This window comes from Poecilia reticulata, linkage group LG9 (genome assembly GCF_000633615.1).
Source record: "Poecilia reticulata strain Guanapo linkage group LG9, Guppy_female_1.0+MT, whole genome shotgun sequence".
NCBI classification, from domain to species: Eukaryota; Metazoa; Chordata; class Actinopteri; order Cyprinodontiformes; family Poeciliidae; genus Poecilia; species Poecilia reticulata.
The window spans coordinates 28,050,918-28,068,423 of record NC_024339.1 but is presented as its reverse complement, the minus strand read 5'-3'; the positions used below and the strand labels follow the sequence as shown (position 1 = coordinate 28,068,423).

The following is a 17,506-nucleotide window of genomic DNA, read 5'->3' as shown; positions in this document are numbered from 1 at the left end:
CACACACACACACACACACACACACACACACACACACACACACACACACTAGACCACTAGTTTTAAGTCATTAATCTTGTAAACAAAAAATCCGCCATAGGCAAGAAAATGCCACTGACACATATTTCAAATAAATCATAACAGTACTTTAGTCAATTAGGTTTCAGTGAAATATTGCTTGATCAAAGAGACATCATTTCAAACAAGGAAGAAATTAGATCCTAGAAAATGCACTTTTCTGGCCTCTTTAATGGAAGCTTAGTGAAGTTTCTAACTATATCTTTTAAAATAGCTTTTTAGAATCACAGCTGTCTTCTTAGCAGTTTTTATTCAAAATGTTTTTTTAAATATATATAAACACATTACTATTATTTTCTGGAAAAAGTGAAATATTTTGTAACAAATTTAATTGTTGTAAAAGTCCAAGCAAGAATTGATGAAAATGCTTGTGATGCTTTTTCTTGGGGGGGGGGCTTTTTTTTCAACTTTCATTTTTCAGCTGAAACATGCATATCATTTAGTACACTTTAATTATCTTTAAAAATGTTTTTATTATTGTTATTATTAATATTATTATTTTATTTTTATTCACTGTTTTCCCTGTGTCGTAGTGGAGAGTCTCGGAGTGCAGTTTGCACAGACGAGCTGATGGCAGCGAGAGTTAAACCGGGTGACGTTCAGGGGTCAGAGTTCAGGGTTCAGCTCGGTTCCTGTAGGGACTGTGTGTCGTCACAGTTTCCCTGGGGAAAAAAAAAAATAAAAAATAATGAAACGTACGATAATTCTGTTTATCTTAGCGCTGTGGCCTGTCGGTGGTGGATCAGGAGAGCAGCTCGCTTGGGAAACCAAACAAAAAGACAAAGTGCAGATATTCAATAACTTCCTGTGAATGTGTAAATGTGTTGACAGATAGCTGATAAAACTTCGCCCGTTCTTTCAGGAACTGTTCTCTCGGCGTGTCTCTCTCTGTGCTCCCTCTGCAGCCATTCAAAGCGATGCGTGTGGCAGTGATATTCCCTTCTAGCCTCGTGTCTTTGCGACGTTGCGCTTCTCTGTGTTTCTTCGCAAGGATCTGGTACACTTCATCATCCCAGCGACTTCAGGTCCTCGTCCAACTGCCTGTCGTTCATTCTCAGTTTGTATTTCTCCTTTTTCGAAAACTTTTTGTTTTTCACACCCTCCCTCTTCCTTTCTCATGAACATATCTTAGCCAGTGACTGACCGTTCATGTGGAAACTCATGCACAGTCTTGATAACAGGCAACCAGCAGGCGTAGGAAGTGATTCAGTTATTTTTATTTTTACTTTTCACTTCTTTTTTTTTTTTTTTGCCACAAGCTTGTGTAACTTTTTTTCATCTTCTCATCTCAGTTAAAAAAAAACATTTCGCAGTTGACCTTGTGGAAGAGTTTCACTTTTAGCTCTCCAACCAATCAGTCTTCACACAAGCTCTAATAATAATCAAATCCTTATCTCTCCGACTCTGACAGCTTTGAAACATGGAGAACTTGCATCCTATCATGCTTACTAGAAAGCACAGAGTTGCAACAGAAGTAGAGGTTTATTGATATTCCACTGTGAAAAGAGAAATCTTGTGAGACTTACCTGGCTTTGACATTTTTAGCACGACAAAGGTCCCACAAGCAACACCAGTAATTTCTATTTCCCTTTTTTTTTTTTTACAAGAAAGAAGAAAGTGATTGGCACATGCTGGAATGTGCTAAAAACAGCTCCGGGCAGTTTATGTACTTTACCTGTCATTGCAAGGTGTTTCATATTGACGTCTGTAACAACATTTATCACACTCGTCTGTCCCATAATAATTGTGTTTTATTGTTTAAGACAAACAACTCAAAAGAGGAATAAACTGAAGTCAAAGCTTGTTCTGTTACAATCTCAATTCTAGAGATGCACCAATCACCATTGATCTTTTTTTCCCCTTTATTGGCTCTGATCAGTAATCAGCAGATGAAATTTAAAGGCATCAAAGCTAAAAGTGTTCTTCATTTTAAGTTTATAACACAAATGAGCCAACAACATGCGCTTTGAAATGGTTGCAGCTTATATGCTGCAACAAATTTGCTGTATAAATGAGAAAATTCTTGTAATTCCTTAATTTTTCTATTGAATTCCAAACCACTATCTCTGCAAAAAGGACCCACTGCACATATTTTCTTTTAATTTAGTTATAACCCTTAAGAAAAAAAATTAACAAAACAAAAATCAGGAAGAGTCCAAATCAGCATCAGCAGCTCAGAGCCCAAGCTAAATTGGAAATCAATGTCTGCCAAGAAAAAAATAAGCCAGGTCGGTGCATCTTTAATTAAAGCAATTGTAAATATCATCGAGTTATTAGTTTTTTTTTTTTTTTGAAAACAATAAATTGAATATTCTTTTGTCAGAGAAGTCAAGAAACTAGATTTCTGTATTTAAAAAAAAAATACAGGTGTTTCATATTGACGTCTGTAGAATATTGTTTTAAATTCATAAATCTACAGCTTTGCTTGCATTTGTCTTTTTTTTTGGTGTTGCGGTTGGCATGCACAGTGTGTAACGAAAGGCTGGATTGTTGGTACCGCAGCTTGACAGTATGGATTCGTCATCTGCAGGCATAAAAGTTTGATTTATTTGGACTCGGTGTCAGGCTCCCAGCTACTGACTTCAGTATCAGGTGTCTGCACGGAGAGGTGCACGTTTAATTCCAACGTGCTGGAAAAATGTAAGCGTATTTACTCGACTTTTAAAAAGATGGAAAACACGTCTGACTCGCCTTTAGTGTTTGGATTTCAAGATGGTCCTTGGAAGTGTTTTCTGCATCTATTTGCATGTTCCTTCGTATTTTTTTTATTTTATTTTTTTGTGTGGGCATTAGTGACAGTCAAAAGAAGTCTTAAAGAGACGTGCTTGTGACTGCTACAGGAAGATGTCAAACCTTTTGCTTTGCGAAAAAAAAAAAGTGTTTTTGAATATTTAAAATAGAAGTTCCTTCTGCGTTTTGTTTTTTTCCCCCAGAGGGAGGGCGCAGGAATAAAATTAAACCTGTATCAGCATGTGGGGAAATTTTCACCTCGGATGCAGCTGGAAATGCAAACGAGTGTGGATCCAAACTTTAAATGGTGTCTAACGTCTGAATGTCCACTGTACTGCAGAGTGTGGACACGGGGCACTGAGCTCCTGAAAGGTGTCCCACGATCCTTAGCTGCAAGAGAAAGTAGTTCAGATTTTAAACCCTGTGTGTGTGTACGTGTGGGGGTGTGTGTGTGTGTGTGTGGGTATACTCTCAGTTTTTAGAGGTGTGAATGTTGTCACGCTGCCAATAGCGGTTATGTTATTAGGCATACAGGTAGTCGTCAGGCACTGTTTAATTTGTATTGAGGAATTGACAAATGAGTTATGACACTGGGGCTGTTTCTCCTGGGAGACAGAAGTAGAGACTGATGGAGTACGAGAGGAGGTATGAGAGACAGCGAGAAATAAAGAAGGAAGGAAGGAGGGAAAGAAAGAAAGAAAGGAGGGACGAAAGCAGCTGATTTTCAAAGGACTTGCTTTTTGCTCCGGAGACGAGTAGGTGGGTAAAACTGCCATTTGTACTTATGGAAGAACAAAGAGAATTCAAACCATATAATTTTTCTACCAATATTTTTGTGCTCCATTAGATTTTTAGTTGTTGCTATGTTTGATTGAGTTTTAGTTACACATATTGCTGCAAATGTACTTCACCAGACTTTCGGTGCTTAAACATGAATTAGAAACATTTTCCTTCCACTGTTCAAGTTGGTTCCTCTGTACTAAGAATTTTAAGAAAAAGTTATTTTTCTCTCACATACTTTCATATGAGTGGTTTTACAGTTAAACGCCTTACAGAGAAAGTGTTGAAGTAACCACAATTTTTTTTCCTAAGCAATGACCCCTGCCTCCCCTCCCCCGTCTTTTGCTGCACACTGCCAGTAAGATGGCTTACGGAAACAGCTTCACTTTTGCCTCGCTCGCAAGAAAGCGAAAATTGTAAACGTTTGCACTCATCAGAAATGCGCAGACAGTTATAGAGTGGAAACCAAAAGATCGCCACACATCAATATGGCCAGGCTTACTATTTTAAAACTACCGGCTGTGAGCGAAAGCAGTTAACCCGACCATTAAACCGGCTTGTTAAACCTTTGCTTTCTTCCCAAAGAGCAGAAAGGTAGAACAATCCATGGAATAAACTCTTAAAAACTACTTCTAAAATTAGCAGTGTTTGTTTTAGAGTTTTGTTTTAGTCTCAGAACCAAAACCATAATAAATCTTACAGCCAGAATTGTAACAAGTATGTTGGTTTTATGAGTCTCAGATCAAAAATACCTTGATTAAGCATCTTACATTTTCAAATGTCACATTTTTTTGTCTTGTGGATCTTTTCCAATAATGTCTGTGCAAAAAGTGAATTTTTCTCAAAAAAAAGAAGAAGAAGAAGAAGAAGAAAAAAAAACTCAGCAGGCCGCAGTGTACAGAAACAAAATAGAGACAGCGAACTAGATCAATATGTCACTGGTTTGGATGACATGCTGGACAGGTCCTGGACATGGCTGTGAGTTATGTAGGAGGCACTAAATCACTTCCCATGTTCTGATTTGTGTCTGGTTTCCTAAGCACTTCTTGTGGCTGGAGGGGGAGGTGTGTGTTTGTATGAGTGTTAGTGGATGGTAGTGAGTATGTTGCTGGAGAGAAGGTAACAAATGCTGGGGGCAGTGCCTGTCGAGGCAAGGTTTTCCTTTTTCTTTTTTTTTTTTTGTTTCTTTTTCTTTTTTCCATCTTCATGTTGCAGGGCAGAGAACAGAGAGGAAATTCAAACCAAAATAACCCCTGTGCCCTTGCCTGAGAAATGTCCCCCCCTCCTTCGTCGTTCCCTCCAGATATCCTCTCTGCTCTGAGGGAAAGGTCATGCTACGGCACTTGGGTGGAGTTAAAGGGGTTGTGGGGAGCCTCACATTGACACCCCCACCCCCCTGGTCCCCATCCCGTCCACCTCAGGGCATGGATAACCGGGACAATACCTCTGTCAGGCCATGGGAACCTCAATTGGGCCCTTAAGCATACCTGCAAATTAAGGGCTTTATTAGATTTGCTAATGTGAGTTAGATTGTTTTTGTTTTTCTTTTTGCAATAATCTGTATTGTCTGAGCAGGCGACAACATATATAATAAATTCCAGGCAATAAAATTTCCACTCGCTACATCCTGTTGCAGGTTAAACAAACCTTTCCCCATCCTCCATTTTTCCTAGGATCAGATTTATTAATTTTTTTGTTTTTCTCTTGGTGGTTTTGAACGGCTGTTTTGTGCTGAGTCCTCACGCAGAACCACAGCTCTAGTTGTTATGCGAAAGGAATCTGACCTGATGTCACACACTGTCACAGGAGTGAAGGCCTTTGGGTGTTTTTGTCAGGGAGCGCAGCGATCTGATTGGTCTGGTTTGTGTTCAGAGGGGACGGGGTCGCGCCCCGGAGAGCCCGAGGTCAAAGGTGAAGTGTGGTCATGGAAGTGTTGGGATGGGGATAGAAGGAGGACGCAGGCCCGCCTGCCGCATGGGACGCCAGGGCCTGGGAAATCACTGTCACAGAGGAAACTCAAAACTCGCCAACAGACACTCTGTTTCCTTCTGCTCTTATTTTAATTTAGCTTCTCTTATTGTCTCTCTGGAATGGAAATGAGCCTGAATTAGATTTTGCCATCCTGACAACTTGAGTAAAAATCACCACAATCTAAAACCACAGCTTGTTCCAGTTTTTTTTTTTTTAAACATAAAATATAATCCAAGAGAAGACTTTTGCTTTTGTTTGGTCAGTGTCCTCTTACAGGTCAGATTGCACTTGGTGCAGTACTTTATAATTGACCAAAAATGTGACTTAATGTTTTAATCCAGACATTGCAGATTAAAATTATCGTCTGTGGCTAAATCTGGCACTTTGCATAGTAGATCTAAATAATGCCCCTTTTAAATAAATTAATTAATTCATACAGCTGCTGAAATAATATATTGATATTTGCTGATTTGGTTTTGATGAATAGAAAAGAAAAAAAAACAAAAAAAAAAACAAATATCTAAAATTTATCAGTATAACAAGCTGACAGTGGGTTGTTAATTACTCAGGCTATCTGCTCTTGTAGCTAGCTTGCAATCTGTAGCTGAACAGACTTAGCTGTAGCATTAGCTTTAAAAAGTGTCTCTATAAGAGAGTGACGGGCGATTGTCCTTGAGTTTCCACTTCATAGCTGTCCATAGTTGAAAAATATTTCCAACCATTCAATTTTGTTTTTCTAGAACGACAGGGAAATGTTTTCTTGACCTGCACTGAGTCAGCTGACTGTGCAGCAGGTGGGAGAGAGACGGCACTCCTTACAGTCTCAGAAGTCTGTGATCACTGGCATTTTCTCTGCTTTCTCATTAAAAGATCTTTCCCTGTAGGATCTGCAAATCGAAAATGTAAAGCAGGCATTTTTCACAACCTTGCACAGTATGGAGATTCAACACACTTCATCATTTGTTGTTTCTTTTGTAGTCCACACATAGTTGCAGACGAAACTGCGTTTACTCCGTTACTTCATCTGGAATCTCGTTAAAAAGAAGAGCTCCAGGAAATAGTAGCTGATGATGAAATCGAAACTCTGGGAATACCTCGATACACACCATTGCCCCCCTCTGACGTCATGAACCATTGATCCTTCTTTGTCTCCCTTAAATATTATCAAAGTCCCTTTCGAATGTGCCGCTGCTTTTTAAGATTAATCTGAAGAAGTAATCGTACTCCTTAGCAGTTAATATGGAGCTGGCAGGAAAACGGTCTCTGAGCAGCCTTTGTTTACCTTCCTGTGCTGCGGTTTGACATGTAAACCCGTGTCAGGCCGTCAGCTCCCAGACACATTGGTGTCATCCAGACAACCGGAGCTGCGCGCTGCGCTCCCTGCCTTCATGGCATTCAAGCTCCACTCATCTCTGTAAATCGTTTCTGGCTGTGTCTGTGAAAACGGCTTCACAACCCTGCTGCTGCTGTTGTGTGTGTGTAGGTGTGTGGGTGTGTGTGTGCGTGTGTGTGTGTGTGTGTATGAGCATCATCACCAGGCACCAAATAAAAATATACTGCACTTGGGGTGAGAGATATGGCCATATAAATGCATCACTTTGAATTTGGTATTTATTTAACACATGTCTTTGGTAATCCTTTGTGGCTGTAATGTGGTTAAGGATATTAAGGTGTATTTGTGGCTGAGCGCAGCTGCCTGCACTGTTACCGTTGCCCCCTTTTTTATTAGGCATTTTCTCTCTCGCTGGTTGGAACTAAGCACTCGTTTCCCTCAGATGAATGGGCCATTATTGAGATATTACCGTGGATATGAATTCTGCGTCAGTCAATGAACAACCGTAGCCAGATAGACTTTATTGAAGAAAATTCCTGCTTGTAAAATGTCATGGCGATTTGGGATTTAGACTTGTGTGATTTTTCAAATTTCACACTGCCGTCTCCACCTTCGAACAAATCTACCGGCATGGCTAATTTAAGTGTGGCGTGTTGATCTTTTTTTTTTTCTTTTTTTTTTCCCAGTCTTGTATTTCTGAAAGAAAAAAAAAATGACACCCATTGAATCCCGCCGGAGGCCCTATGATGTTGAGTTATAGTTAGTTTTTTCTTTAATGGTCAGGTTTTAACACTCATTGTTTCTTTAAAATGAACACTATAATTCAGTTTATTTATTTACAACTAAATTACACCAAATGGCATCTAAAGGCAGTTTACAACAATTCATTATTGCAGTAACGTTCCACTTTGCATAACAAGTAAAGTAGTCAAATGTGAATTTAGCTACAAGCAGTATGATTTTATATTCTAATTATAGTTCAGTAATCAAAATCAGCCGGTCACGTAATTGGTGAAAGCTTTGTCAGTGTGAGGAAGCCCTTCTGATTGCAACAAGGCATTGACTTATCAGCAATTCCAGCAAATTACAATGAGCATATTGCATGTATTGCAGTCATGGGCCTCGATGCTGGTAGCTGGCCCATATTAGTTTGTCAAGAAATAAAACGGTTTCAGCCAGTGGTCAGCTGGGTGAAAGAAGGTCACTGTCCTTTTTACAGCAAAAACAAATTGGATTTGAACATGTTTTGAGTTGTGTAATTCATGGGCTGTCGTGGTTTGGAAACTAAAGGAATATAACACAGCTCTCATGAAGGTGTCACAGTTTTAAACCCTCAGCCTGATACTACATGTGGTATTTTGTTAAAAACTGACTGGAGGCCTTTTTAACTAACATGCCAGCGAATATGAGTTTGTGTTAAATGTCTCTCTGTGTCCTAATAAATATATAGATGTTTTTACCTAACATGATTATCATTTTAAAATGCTGTAAATTATGTCTCAATGTTTTACCAGCAATAATAATGTTTACCTCTGTTTTAAGTGTTTTTATTAATAACGTGATGCTGTTGTTCTCTTACACTCAAGGTTAACGTATCGACCCATGCCTAAATTTCTTTTTCGCGAAGTCAAAAACAGATGCCGTGAACATGAATACTGGGTTTATTCTAATGACAGCCATGAGTAAGAGTGTGTGATCACAAAAGATAGTGATCATATCTGATATTTTCAGCCATGTGTAGTTTTTCTTCTGTGTATTTTCCACCGCTGTCCTTTGCTTTGGAGCTGAGTAATGCATGTAGCTGTGCTTTGTACGTGTGTGCTGTTGTATGCATGTCCTTGCTTTCTGGCCTGTGTGCATGCGTATGTGTGGGTGTGTGTGTACGCGTGCATACGTGTGTGTGTGTGTGCGCATGCGAAGCAGTAGCTGAAGGCTGGTGTGAGTGTGGCAGCGCTTGGTTGGTTGGTGTGCTCTGTGTTTTTGGCTGTGTGTGTTGTCAGTTTGCTGTGTGTCAGCAGTGAGCCAGGGGAACGCTTGGCTGCCTATTCAGGCCGGTGCGGACCCTGCTGTGCCCAGCTAGCATGAGCTGCTGGCGGGTGCTTGAGGGCACTGTGCTGGGAAGAGGGAGTGTGAGGGGATGTGGGGGTGGGACTGGCAGGGGGTGGGTGTGGGGGATCAGCCATGCTGAGGTGTATGACTGTACCCTCTGGCAAATGTGAGATCTTGTCATAGCCACCACCAACACCGCTCTGAAATCCTCATCTCTCTCCTTGCTCACCGAACCAGCAGTGACAACCCCCCCTCCCCCCCTCTCCTCTTCACCCCCGTCGTACATACAGTACTCTTCCATCAGGCACCTGGATTGGGGTTGGGAGATGGAGAGAAATCTTCCAGGGAGCAGAGGTGATAGGACCAGATGAAACGGAGAACAACGGGAGGCTTAGCTGCCTGACCTTTCACCAAATCCCCCCACTTTTCCGTTCCACTGGTCGCAGCCCAGACTGGCTGGGGGGCTCGCCTGCCTGTCTGCCTCTCCTGGCCGCCCCGCATTTTGGTCTTGCCATCTTTTTTTTTTTTTTCTTCTCGCTTTTATCCCTGTCCCTTTTGAATCAAATTGTATGGCTGCTGCCACAAGAAGTGACAAGACTGAGCAAAGAAAGCAAGGGGGAAGAAACACAAAAAACCCAAAACAGATTAGCTGAAAAAGGAGAAAGTAAGCTTGCAGATGATACAAACATGCATGAAGGTTTTCTGCAACAGTTCCCACTTCCCTCAGGTGAGCATCACCCTGACTGGAGTGTTGTGATCTTGAGCCGCTCTGAGCCCAAACTGTCGTCTATCACAGCCTCGCCCCCTCTCCTCCCTCCTCCCTGCCGTCTCTGACACATGTAACTCAGCTTGTCAGAGCTGTTTTTCCACCTTCCTCCGCTCTCACACACCAACGTGTCCCTGAACCTCAAAGCTTTGCGTCTTCACGCGGTTGATCTAGTTTGTTTCAACCATCCACACGGAGCGGAGCGGTGGAGCGTTTTGTGTGGTGAGGAGATGGGAGATTAATCGGACTGATGTAAACCGACGATCGCTAACATCTTCACACGCGGTTTTCTCTGTGCTAAGGGCTTGCTTGGAGGCAAAATCCAAAAGCAAAAGATGCTGCATTAGTGGCACACAACTCATAGCCCCACCACTACCTTGGCTTTTTTTTTTCATTGTGTCCTGATTTAATCTAATAAAACTGTACTTATTTTTACTTTTTCTTCGCAGATAGATGTGATGAAGTGTGATGCTGCACTCATAAGAAGTTCACACTTCTCTTCATCTTTTATTTAGCAATTTATTCCTTCTCATGCCGGGTTTTTTTTGTGTCCACATTTGAATCATGCATCTTGGGAGTCCACATTTTCTCTGTCTGCTTTTATAGATACAAACATATGCATTTATATTAGAGATGTACCAATCAGACATTTCCATGGACAGTTTCCTATTTGTAAAGGTCTGACCTGCCCAAGAGGATTTTTTTTCCAAAGAAGTTTAAATAATAAAAAAAGTAAATCTACTACTTTTTTTTTTGCATAAATTGTAAATTTAATTATTCTGAAAGAAGTCTAGCTACACCTCACTATTGTTTGTGTTTTTTCACTCTACTTCTGAAATGTAGCAGTATTTAAAAAGCACACATTTTCACTGCAATGTCATTTTAAAACAAATATCAGCTGCAGCACAGTTGTAATTTACTTTCTACTACCAATATTTTATTATTTACTTTTATGAGTCCAGTTGTAGAATTATTTATTTGCGGGACACTCCACAGAGTCAACCCGCCTTCCGCCTTTCTTTTTTGACTCTGTGGACGAACGATCATTGAATCTTTTAGCACCAGAGAGGTGTGCGGTTAGGGAAGAGAGAGTGAGCAGTATGTATTACGCAGCTCTGCAGCTCAATAGAATTTCTCTGCAATTTTATGACAAAGATAAAATGATGAAATAACCAACGTTTTAAACCTTTGTTGGTGTCTTGTGTTGACAGCTATCCCAGATACAAACCCTGACTTTCTCTGAGGATTTCCTGTAAAGCTGTGATATTTCCAAAAGATTTCTAACAGATTCCTAATCCAATGTGTTAGATGACGGATTGGAATTAGAAATAGCAATTCTTCTGCCACGGGTTTAACTTTTTTTGTTTTTTTTATTTACTGAAGTCTAACTTCCTATTTACACATAGCATGCTGAATGCACACCCGACATTCCTCTTTGGAAAATTCTGCTTCCTTTTAAATGGCTTCACACATCCTTTGTGCTTACAACTTTATTCTTCAGACCTTCATTGATATTAAAACTACAGCTAAAAAAACTCTTCCTCGCTCCCACAGTGACAAATTCGACACTGAAGGGTTGTGACCTGTTGGTGCCTAGGAATGTTGCCTTCACAGATCAGACTTTTCCTGACCTGCTGATCACAAATCAGGGTCACTCGAGGGTAAAATCAGCCAGTTCCAGCCACCAGCCGATTTCTTGGTGGACCTCCGGGTTTTTCCACATTATGTTTAATCAACCTATGTATGGATTTTTCCTCAACCGTTTAATAGGAGACTTCACACTTTGCTGACACAGGGTCGATACAGTGTCATGGTCATTATGCCCATAAATTGGGCCAAGCAGGATGAAAAGGTCAGTCTTCTTCGGTGCCCTTTGACCCAGCGATGGGAGATCATGCAGGAGTTTCCCAGAGTTGCATGTTTAAATTTTTCTGCGTGCGTGCGTGCGTGCGTGTGCGTGTGTGTGTGTGCCTGCCTGCTTTCACGTATTTTTATCAGGCAGTGAGGAGGTGGACTGTGAGAAGAAGAAGCTTTGCTTACAGGCTCCACTTTTGGTCTTATTGATGAAAAAAAATGGGAGAGGAGAGGAAAGGGGGATGGAATGGTGTTGAATTTATTTCACAGTGCAGACTGAGAGTGGGATGTGAAAATGACACTGGTTTCATTAAATGTGTATATTTTAAATGATTCATCTGTATCAGAGAATGCCAGCTGCTTGGAATTGCTGGAGCCTTAATTAACCTCCTCCTTCCTGTGCTTCTGTTTAGAATCCGAGCTCTCCCAGAGTAAGACCGGAGCTGTGGCCCCAGGAGCCGGAGGGGGAGGAGGCGGGAGCAGCGGCGGGAACCACCTGCAGTGCCTGTCCGTCCACTGCACAGACGAGCTGGGGGACAGCAAGGGCCGAGGGGGGCCCGTCTCCTCTTGGCGCTCCATCCACTCTGACATCTCGAACCGATTTGGGACGTTTGTGGCAGCTCTGACTTGAGCGACAAAACAGACTTGGACGAAGAAGGATACAAAACCAGAAAACAAAAAATAAACAAAAAAAAGACTGAAGGACAACCTCAGAGACAAGAAAAAAACAAAAAAACAAACGATGACGATGACGATGATATGTCAGTGAGACAGCTGTGTGCGGCTCTTGCCTGTTCAGGGAGAGAGACATTCGTGCTCATAAACGCAAAAACACGAACGCAAGTTACACCCACACTTACACACAGAATCAAATGCCATGATTTTTTTTCCCCCTTCTTTTTTAACACAGTCATGCATTAATATTCTGCTGGACAATAAAACGTGGGGCCGACTCGTCGATTCCCCACATCTGGAAAACCTCAAATCCATTTTTTTTCTTCCCTTTCCCCTTTGATTTCATTGTTGAAGAGAAATAAAGACATGTTTAAGGAGGAGAAGAGGAAAGCAGAAGAACAGAGGAACAGATGTCAGTTGTCATTGGCTTTGATTGTATACCCGTGTTTAAGTATCGGTGATGTGAACTTGGCTTCATTGCTTATTGCAGTCTGCCTGCTCTTACCTCAGTTATGGCTACACCTCTAAAGTTGACCTGATTTTTCTGGGTGGGGACATGTTAATTTTGCCAACAAGGCCCGCCGGTTCACTTGGCAAAGCCAAACTCTAAGAAACGGACCCAGAGGAAGGCTAGAAGGGGGACAGTTATGCAGGAGCGTACCTCAGCATTTTTTTTTTTTTTTTTGGGAGGGGGTGGGGGGTGGCGAACTCAGATTTTCTCGTCTTTGTCAAAGCATTTTTGAACCATTTTTGAACCGTTATCATTTGCTGCTCTCAGTCATTGAACTCATATTTCTCTTTCAGTCAATTTGCTGAGAAAGTGTTTTTTTTTCTCTCTCTCTCTCTCTTCTCCGCTGCACATCTTGTGAGCTCAACCACTTGTATACAATTCAGCCAATGGGAACTAGAAACAACAGAAGAGGTCAAGGGGTTTGTTTGATAAGGGAAATGAAAAATAATAATAATAAAAAAAAAAGATTATTGGTATTGCACATGTATAATAAGAGAACATTTTGCTGTGTGTTAGGCAATCTTGTAACCTTTAAATAAAAGCTTCTGTTGAATTTGAATTTCTTGAACAATAGATGGAGGACTGTGACGGCAATTTACAAACAGGTTTTTTGTTATTGTTTTCCTTTTTTTAATAATATGTAAAGTGCAGTCGTCTGTTTTCCTGCATATTGTATATATCTGTATATGTTTTATTGAGTAACTAAATAACAATAAATATGATGTTAAAGGTGGCATTTCTGTCTCTTAAGTGTTTTGAAAGTCTGCTGTTCAGTTTGTTAATTTGCTAGTTTGTACCCTCATTTCGTACTTATGTGTTACTATTTCTTCCATCCTGGTTCCATTTTGGCTCTCCATACACCGCGCCGCTACCATGTATGAGACCCAGAGGCTCTCTGAAGTCTGGAATATTTTTTTGGGATGGAATGGAGTGATGGTTCAATCACTCCTGTTACAATTCTATTTTTTTGTAATTTAGAAAAAAAAAAAGCAGACATCAGTCATTTGCAAACCTTCACTTCCCTTTCCTTTAACTAATACTTTTCTAAAGCACCTTCTTACAGGTTAGAAGTCTGTCAACGAGCTACTTCTTGACTTGGCAGTATTTGCATACTTTCCCACTCAAACGTTCTCCAATTCTCTTGGACTGTGAGGACATCTAAAGGTCACATCCTGATAAGACCGTTCCAAAACTTTGATTTTCCTATGAGGACTTCATTCTTTTGTTGGTCTGGTTTTTGTTGCTTGTGAGCAAATGAGGAAAATGTCTGGAATATTTTTTATCCCTAGTAAAGTAGATCCGTTATAGTAGCTGCGTACTCAAGAGTGAATGTATAAGTTATATGATAAGGTACTTCAACAAAGTATTAGTTAAATGGTGTGCACACTTTTGCAATGAGGTTTTGCATTTTTCCTCCCATTTTTTTCCTTTTACAGCTTTCACTTGAACTGTACAAGTGAAATTATTTTTCAATCTATTTTCTTTTTTACATCACAGGACCTGGGTTTATAACTGAGATGTTATTGTAAATTGTAATTAAATTGTTTTATTATCTTAAAGCTGCAGGAGACGGCAACATTTTGTGACTGAAAAAGTCTGGTATGAAACAACCAAAACAGTGAAGATAAGACTGATGTGCTTCAGAAGGATGAAAAACCCATAATAAAAATGGGTATTTTGTGGATAAAACACTGTACCACACAACATTTTTTTTATTTAAAAATGGATAGTTTATGCATTTTGAGATACGATTCTATAAAGTTGTTATTAACACTAGTTCCTTTGTCTAGAGCAGAAATATTCCACGTCAGAGTGAGCTTGGAGAGCACTGATTAAATCCTTAGAGAGGAAGGAATGAAGGCTAATAGCTACTAGGAGGGATGCCCTGTTTAAGCAATTTAAAACAATTCCAACTAAAAGTGTTAATGTCCCCAGGATACAATGCAACATTGAAAAAAAATATAATTGTTAAACCTTTCACAGAAGACTCTCAGGGTATTTTCTTAGCTGAGCAACATCTTTGTTTCTACACTGAAGGTGTTTCACTTGGGCCTGTATCAGCTGCAGATGTTGCAGCAAAGATGCTGTGGCACAAATGACGTCTTGTGTTAAAGTTTAAATGTTTTTCTCCACTCTTGGTGATCTTAGAGTCTACAGTGTGAACCAGCATAGCTTAAATGCAGCTGATCTCATAATTTGGCTGAAAAAAACAAGAAAAAAAACCATACCACCAGGTATGGTGGTATGGTTGCTAATATGGTTTAGTATGTCAATATACTTTTTTTGTTTGAATCTTATTAGAAAGCTGATATTAGCAAAACAAAGTCACATATGACTTTTTATTAGCCTTCCATTGCTCTTGAGATATTCCACAAACTCACTGATAACACCTGTCATATACAGATAATAAATCTACCATTAATAAGATCATTACAGAACATCAGTTCAAAGAATCCACGTAACGTTTTTAAAGTCTCTTTTACAGTGTACAATTTGCTGAGCAGAGCTTCAGGACCATCAATCTCAATATTAGATATCAAATGATAAGACATGACAGAAAAAGTTGTGGACCATTGCACAACACCTGACAAGCATGTAGGAACTTGAGAAAACCCGGAGGAATTACATGAGAAATACCTGAAAATAATACAGCGTCTAGATTCATTTTTGCAAAAAAAAAATAAATAAAAATTTCTAGATCACTTTATATCTGCTTGCAATTTCCAGTGCCGCTTAAAAAAACAAACAGAACAATATAACCATATAAATAAAATTAAACCAAAACTGCAATATTTAACAATTTCATATTCTCATTTCACTGCCTCAAACACAGTCTTACGTCTACTGCCTTCTAACACACTCTAAACACACACACACACGCACACACGCGCACACGCATGCACACGCACACACACCCACACACACGCACACACACGCACACACACGCACACACACGCACACACACCTCCCCTCTTTCTGCTCCCCAGACCCTCTTTGGCTCACGTGCTCTTTATTGGCCATCTGCATGGATGCTTAATGGTAATCAATAACTCCCCAGTGTGCCAGCTCTGAGGTGGAGACGTCAATGCAACCTAACAGGGCTGTGGTGCTCAGCCCTGCATCAGCGCTGTCTAGGATACACATAAACTCAGAAGCTCCCTGCAGGACCCTGTCTGTGTTATTCAGGTGTGTTTATGCTTGCTGCTGTACTCGGTGCCTTGCTGTGTAGGATTGCATGGCCTGTTGTGAGCACAATGCACAGCGAGCTGCAGCTTTAGCAAACAGCAGAGACTGGTTATACCGCAGACTGGCATGTCACTTGGGAGTGTCTCTTTCAGGAAAGGGGATTAGGGAGAAAGTGGAAAATGGTTAGGGGCATAAATGCTGATTATGAGTGCTCTGTGCAAATAAAGCAGAAGATTCTAGCAGAATTCTCTGAGAACTATCATTAAATGGTGATGCTGCTTTGAAATTCCTACTTGCTAAAGTAAGGACATGTCTACAGTTTTCACATGTTAGAGGAAGAAATGCTAATGTGTTTTTTATTGGTATTGTATGTGATACGTCAACAAAAAGTGCTGAAATGGAATGACAAGACAACATGATTTTCGAAATTTTTTTCTAAGTGAAATTCTGGACAGTGTGCCAATGTATTTGGCTCCCATTCTTTAGCTGACACCACTGTGTCTCACAGGTAATGCTACTGGCATTATTATAGTTCAAATCACCAAAGTTATTATGTTATTTGCAGCTATTATGTTATTCTTCATCATGCTATTGGAGTTTACACATGACAATATCTTGGTAGGCTTGCAATTCTATTTTTATATAATGCATGTGATACTTATTCAAAGTCTGGAAGGTTGTTTTTGACCTTTTCTTCCATTTAACTGGATTTAATTAAGGTATATTGGAGAAAAGGGAACTCAATACAAATGTCACATTGTTGATTTTTACTTATAAAATGTTTAGAAACTATGCATAATTTCACTTTCCTTTCACTTCACAAATGTGTGTTACTTCTATCTTGGTCATAGTTCCTAAAGGTCTTAACCTTCTTCTTTTTTTAATGTTTTGTTTTCACGTGGTCAACAGTCCTTAGTGGTTGGTGGCGGTAATGTTCATAGACATACTGTAAGAGTAGACCCCGCATTGGCTGCTCCGGTGCAGGAAATACAGCGGTACTCCCTCCTTTGCTCAACCAAAACAGCAGAAGATGACTCAGCATTGAGGGATATTGTTGTTCGGATCGATGGACTATTGATGTGAGGGCTCGACACGCAACATTTCACAAGATGGACATATTATTGTGTATATTTTGTGATTAGAATATTACTTTACTGTATTTATGTCCACCGGCGAGATACCAGCTAATATTAGCTATAGTGCTTGGTGAAATACCGGGGTTCAGCCCCGCTATGAAGGGGCTGACCCAGATTCCGTAAATCTAAAAAATTAGTTATTCTCTAACATTGACTTAGATTATCTAACACAAGAGCCTACATTAGAAATGTGACAATGTAACATATAAAATTTATATTACGTGTTATAACATTCACCAGCAAAGTTTACACAGGTGGTAAAGACTTTATTCATATGTAATTCTTCCACTTTGTCAAAAGTAAGATACATCCCAAATCTTCCGTTTTTGTTTTGAAGGTTTTCTAAAGACACGATGTGAGGAAGAAGAGGGAGATATCTATAAAGAGAGACGGATTCACTGCAGCACGGATGAATCTCACATCGGATTTTGGACTCA

The 17,506-nt window shown here is 40.1% G+C and overlaps 1 protein-coding gene across 2 annotated transcripts in view; it reads left to right on the top strand.

Moving 5' to 3' along the window:
* Window positions 1–13,483, top strand: part of mn1b (meningioma 1b) — a 20,162-nt gene extending 6,679 nt beyond the window's left edge. For both annotated transcript variants that reach the window (XM_008419082.2, XM_008419081.2), the window contains one exon: window positions 11,975–13,483. In XM_008419082.2, coding sequence (XP_008417304.1) covers window positions 11,975–12,192 — 218 coding nt within the window. In that variant the 3' untranslated portion in view covers window positions 12,193–13,483. The remainder of the gene's footprint in view (window positions 1–11,974) is intronic.
* Window positions 13,484–17,506: the final 4,023 nt, after the last annotated feature.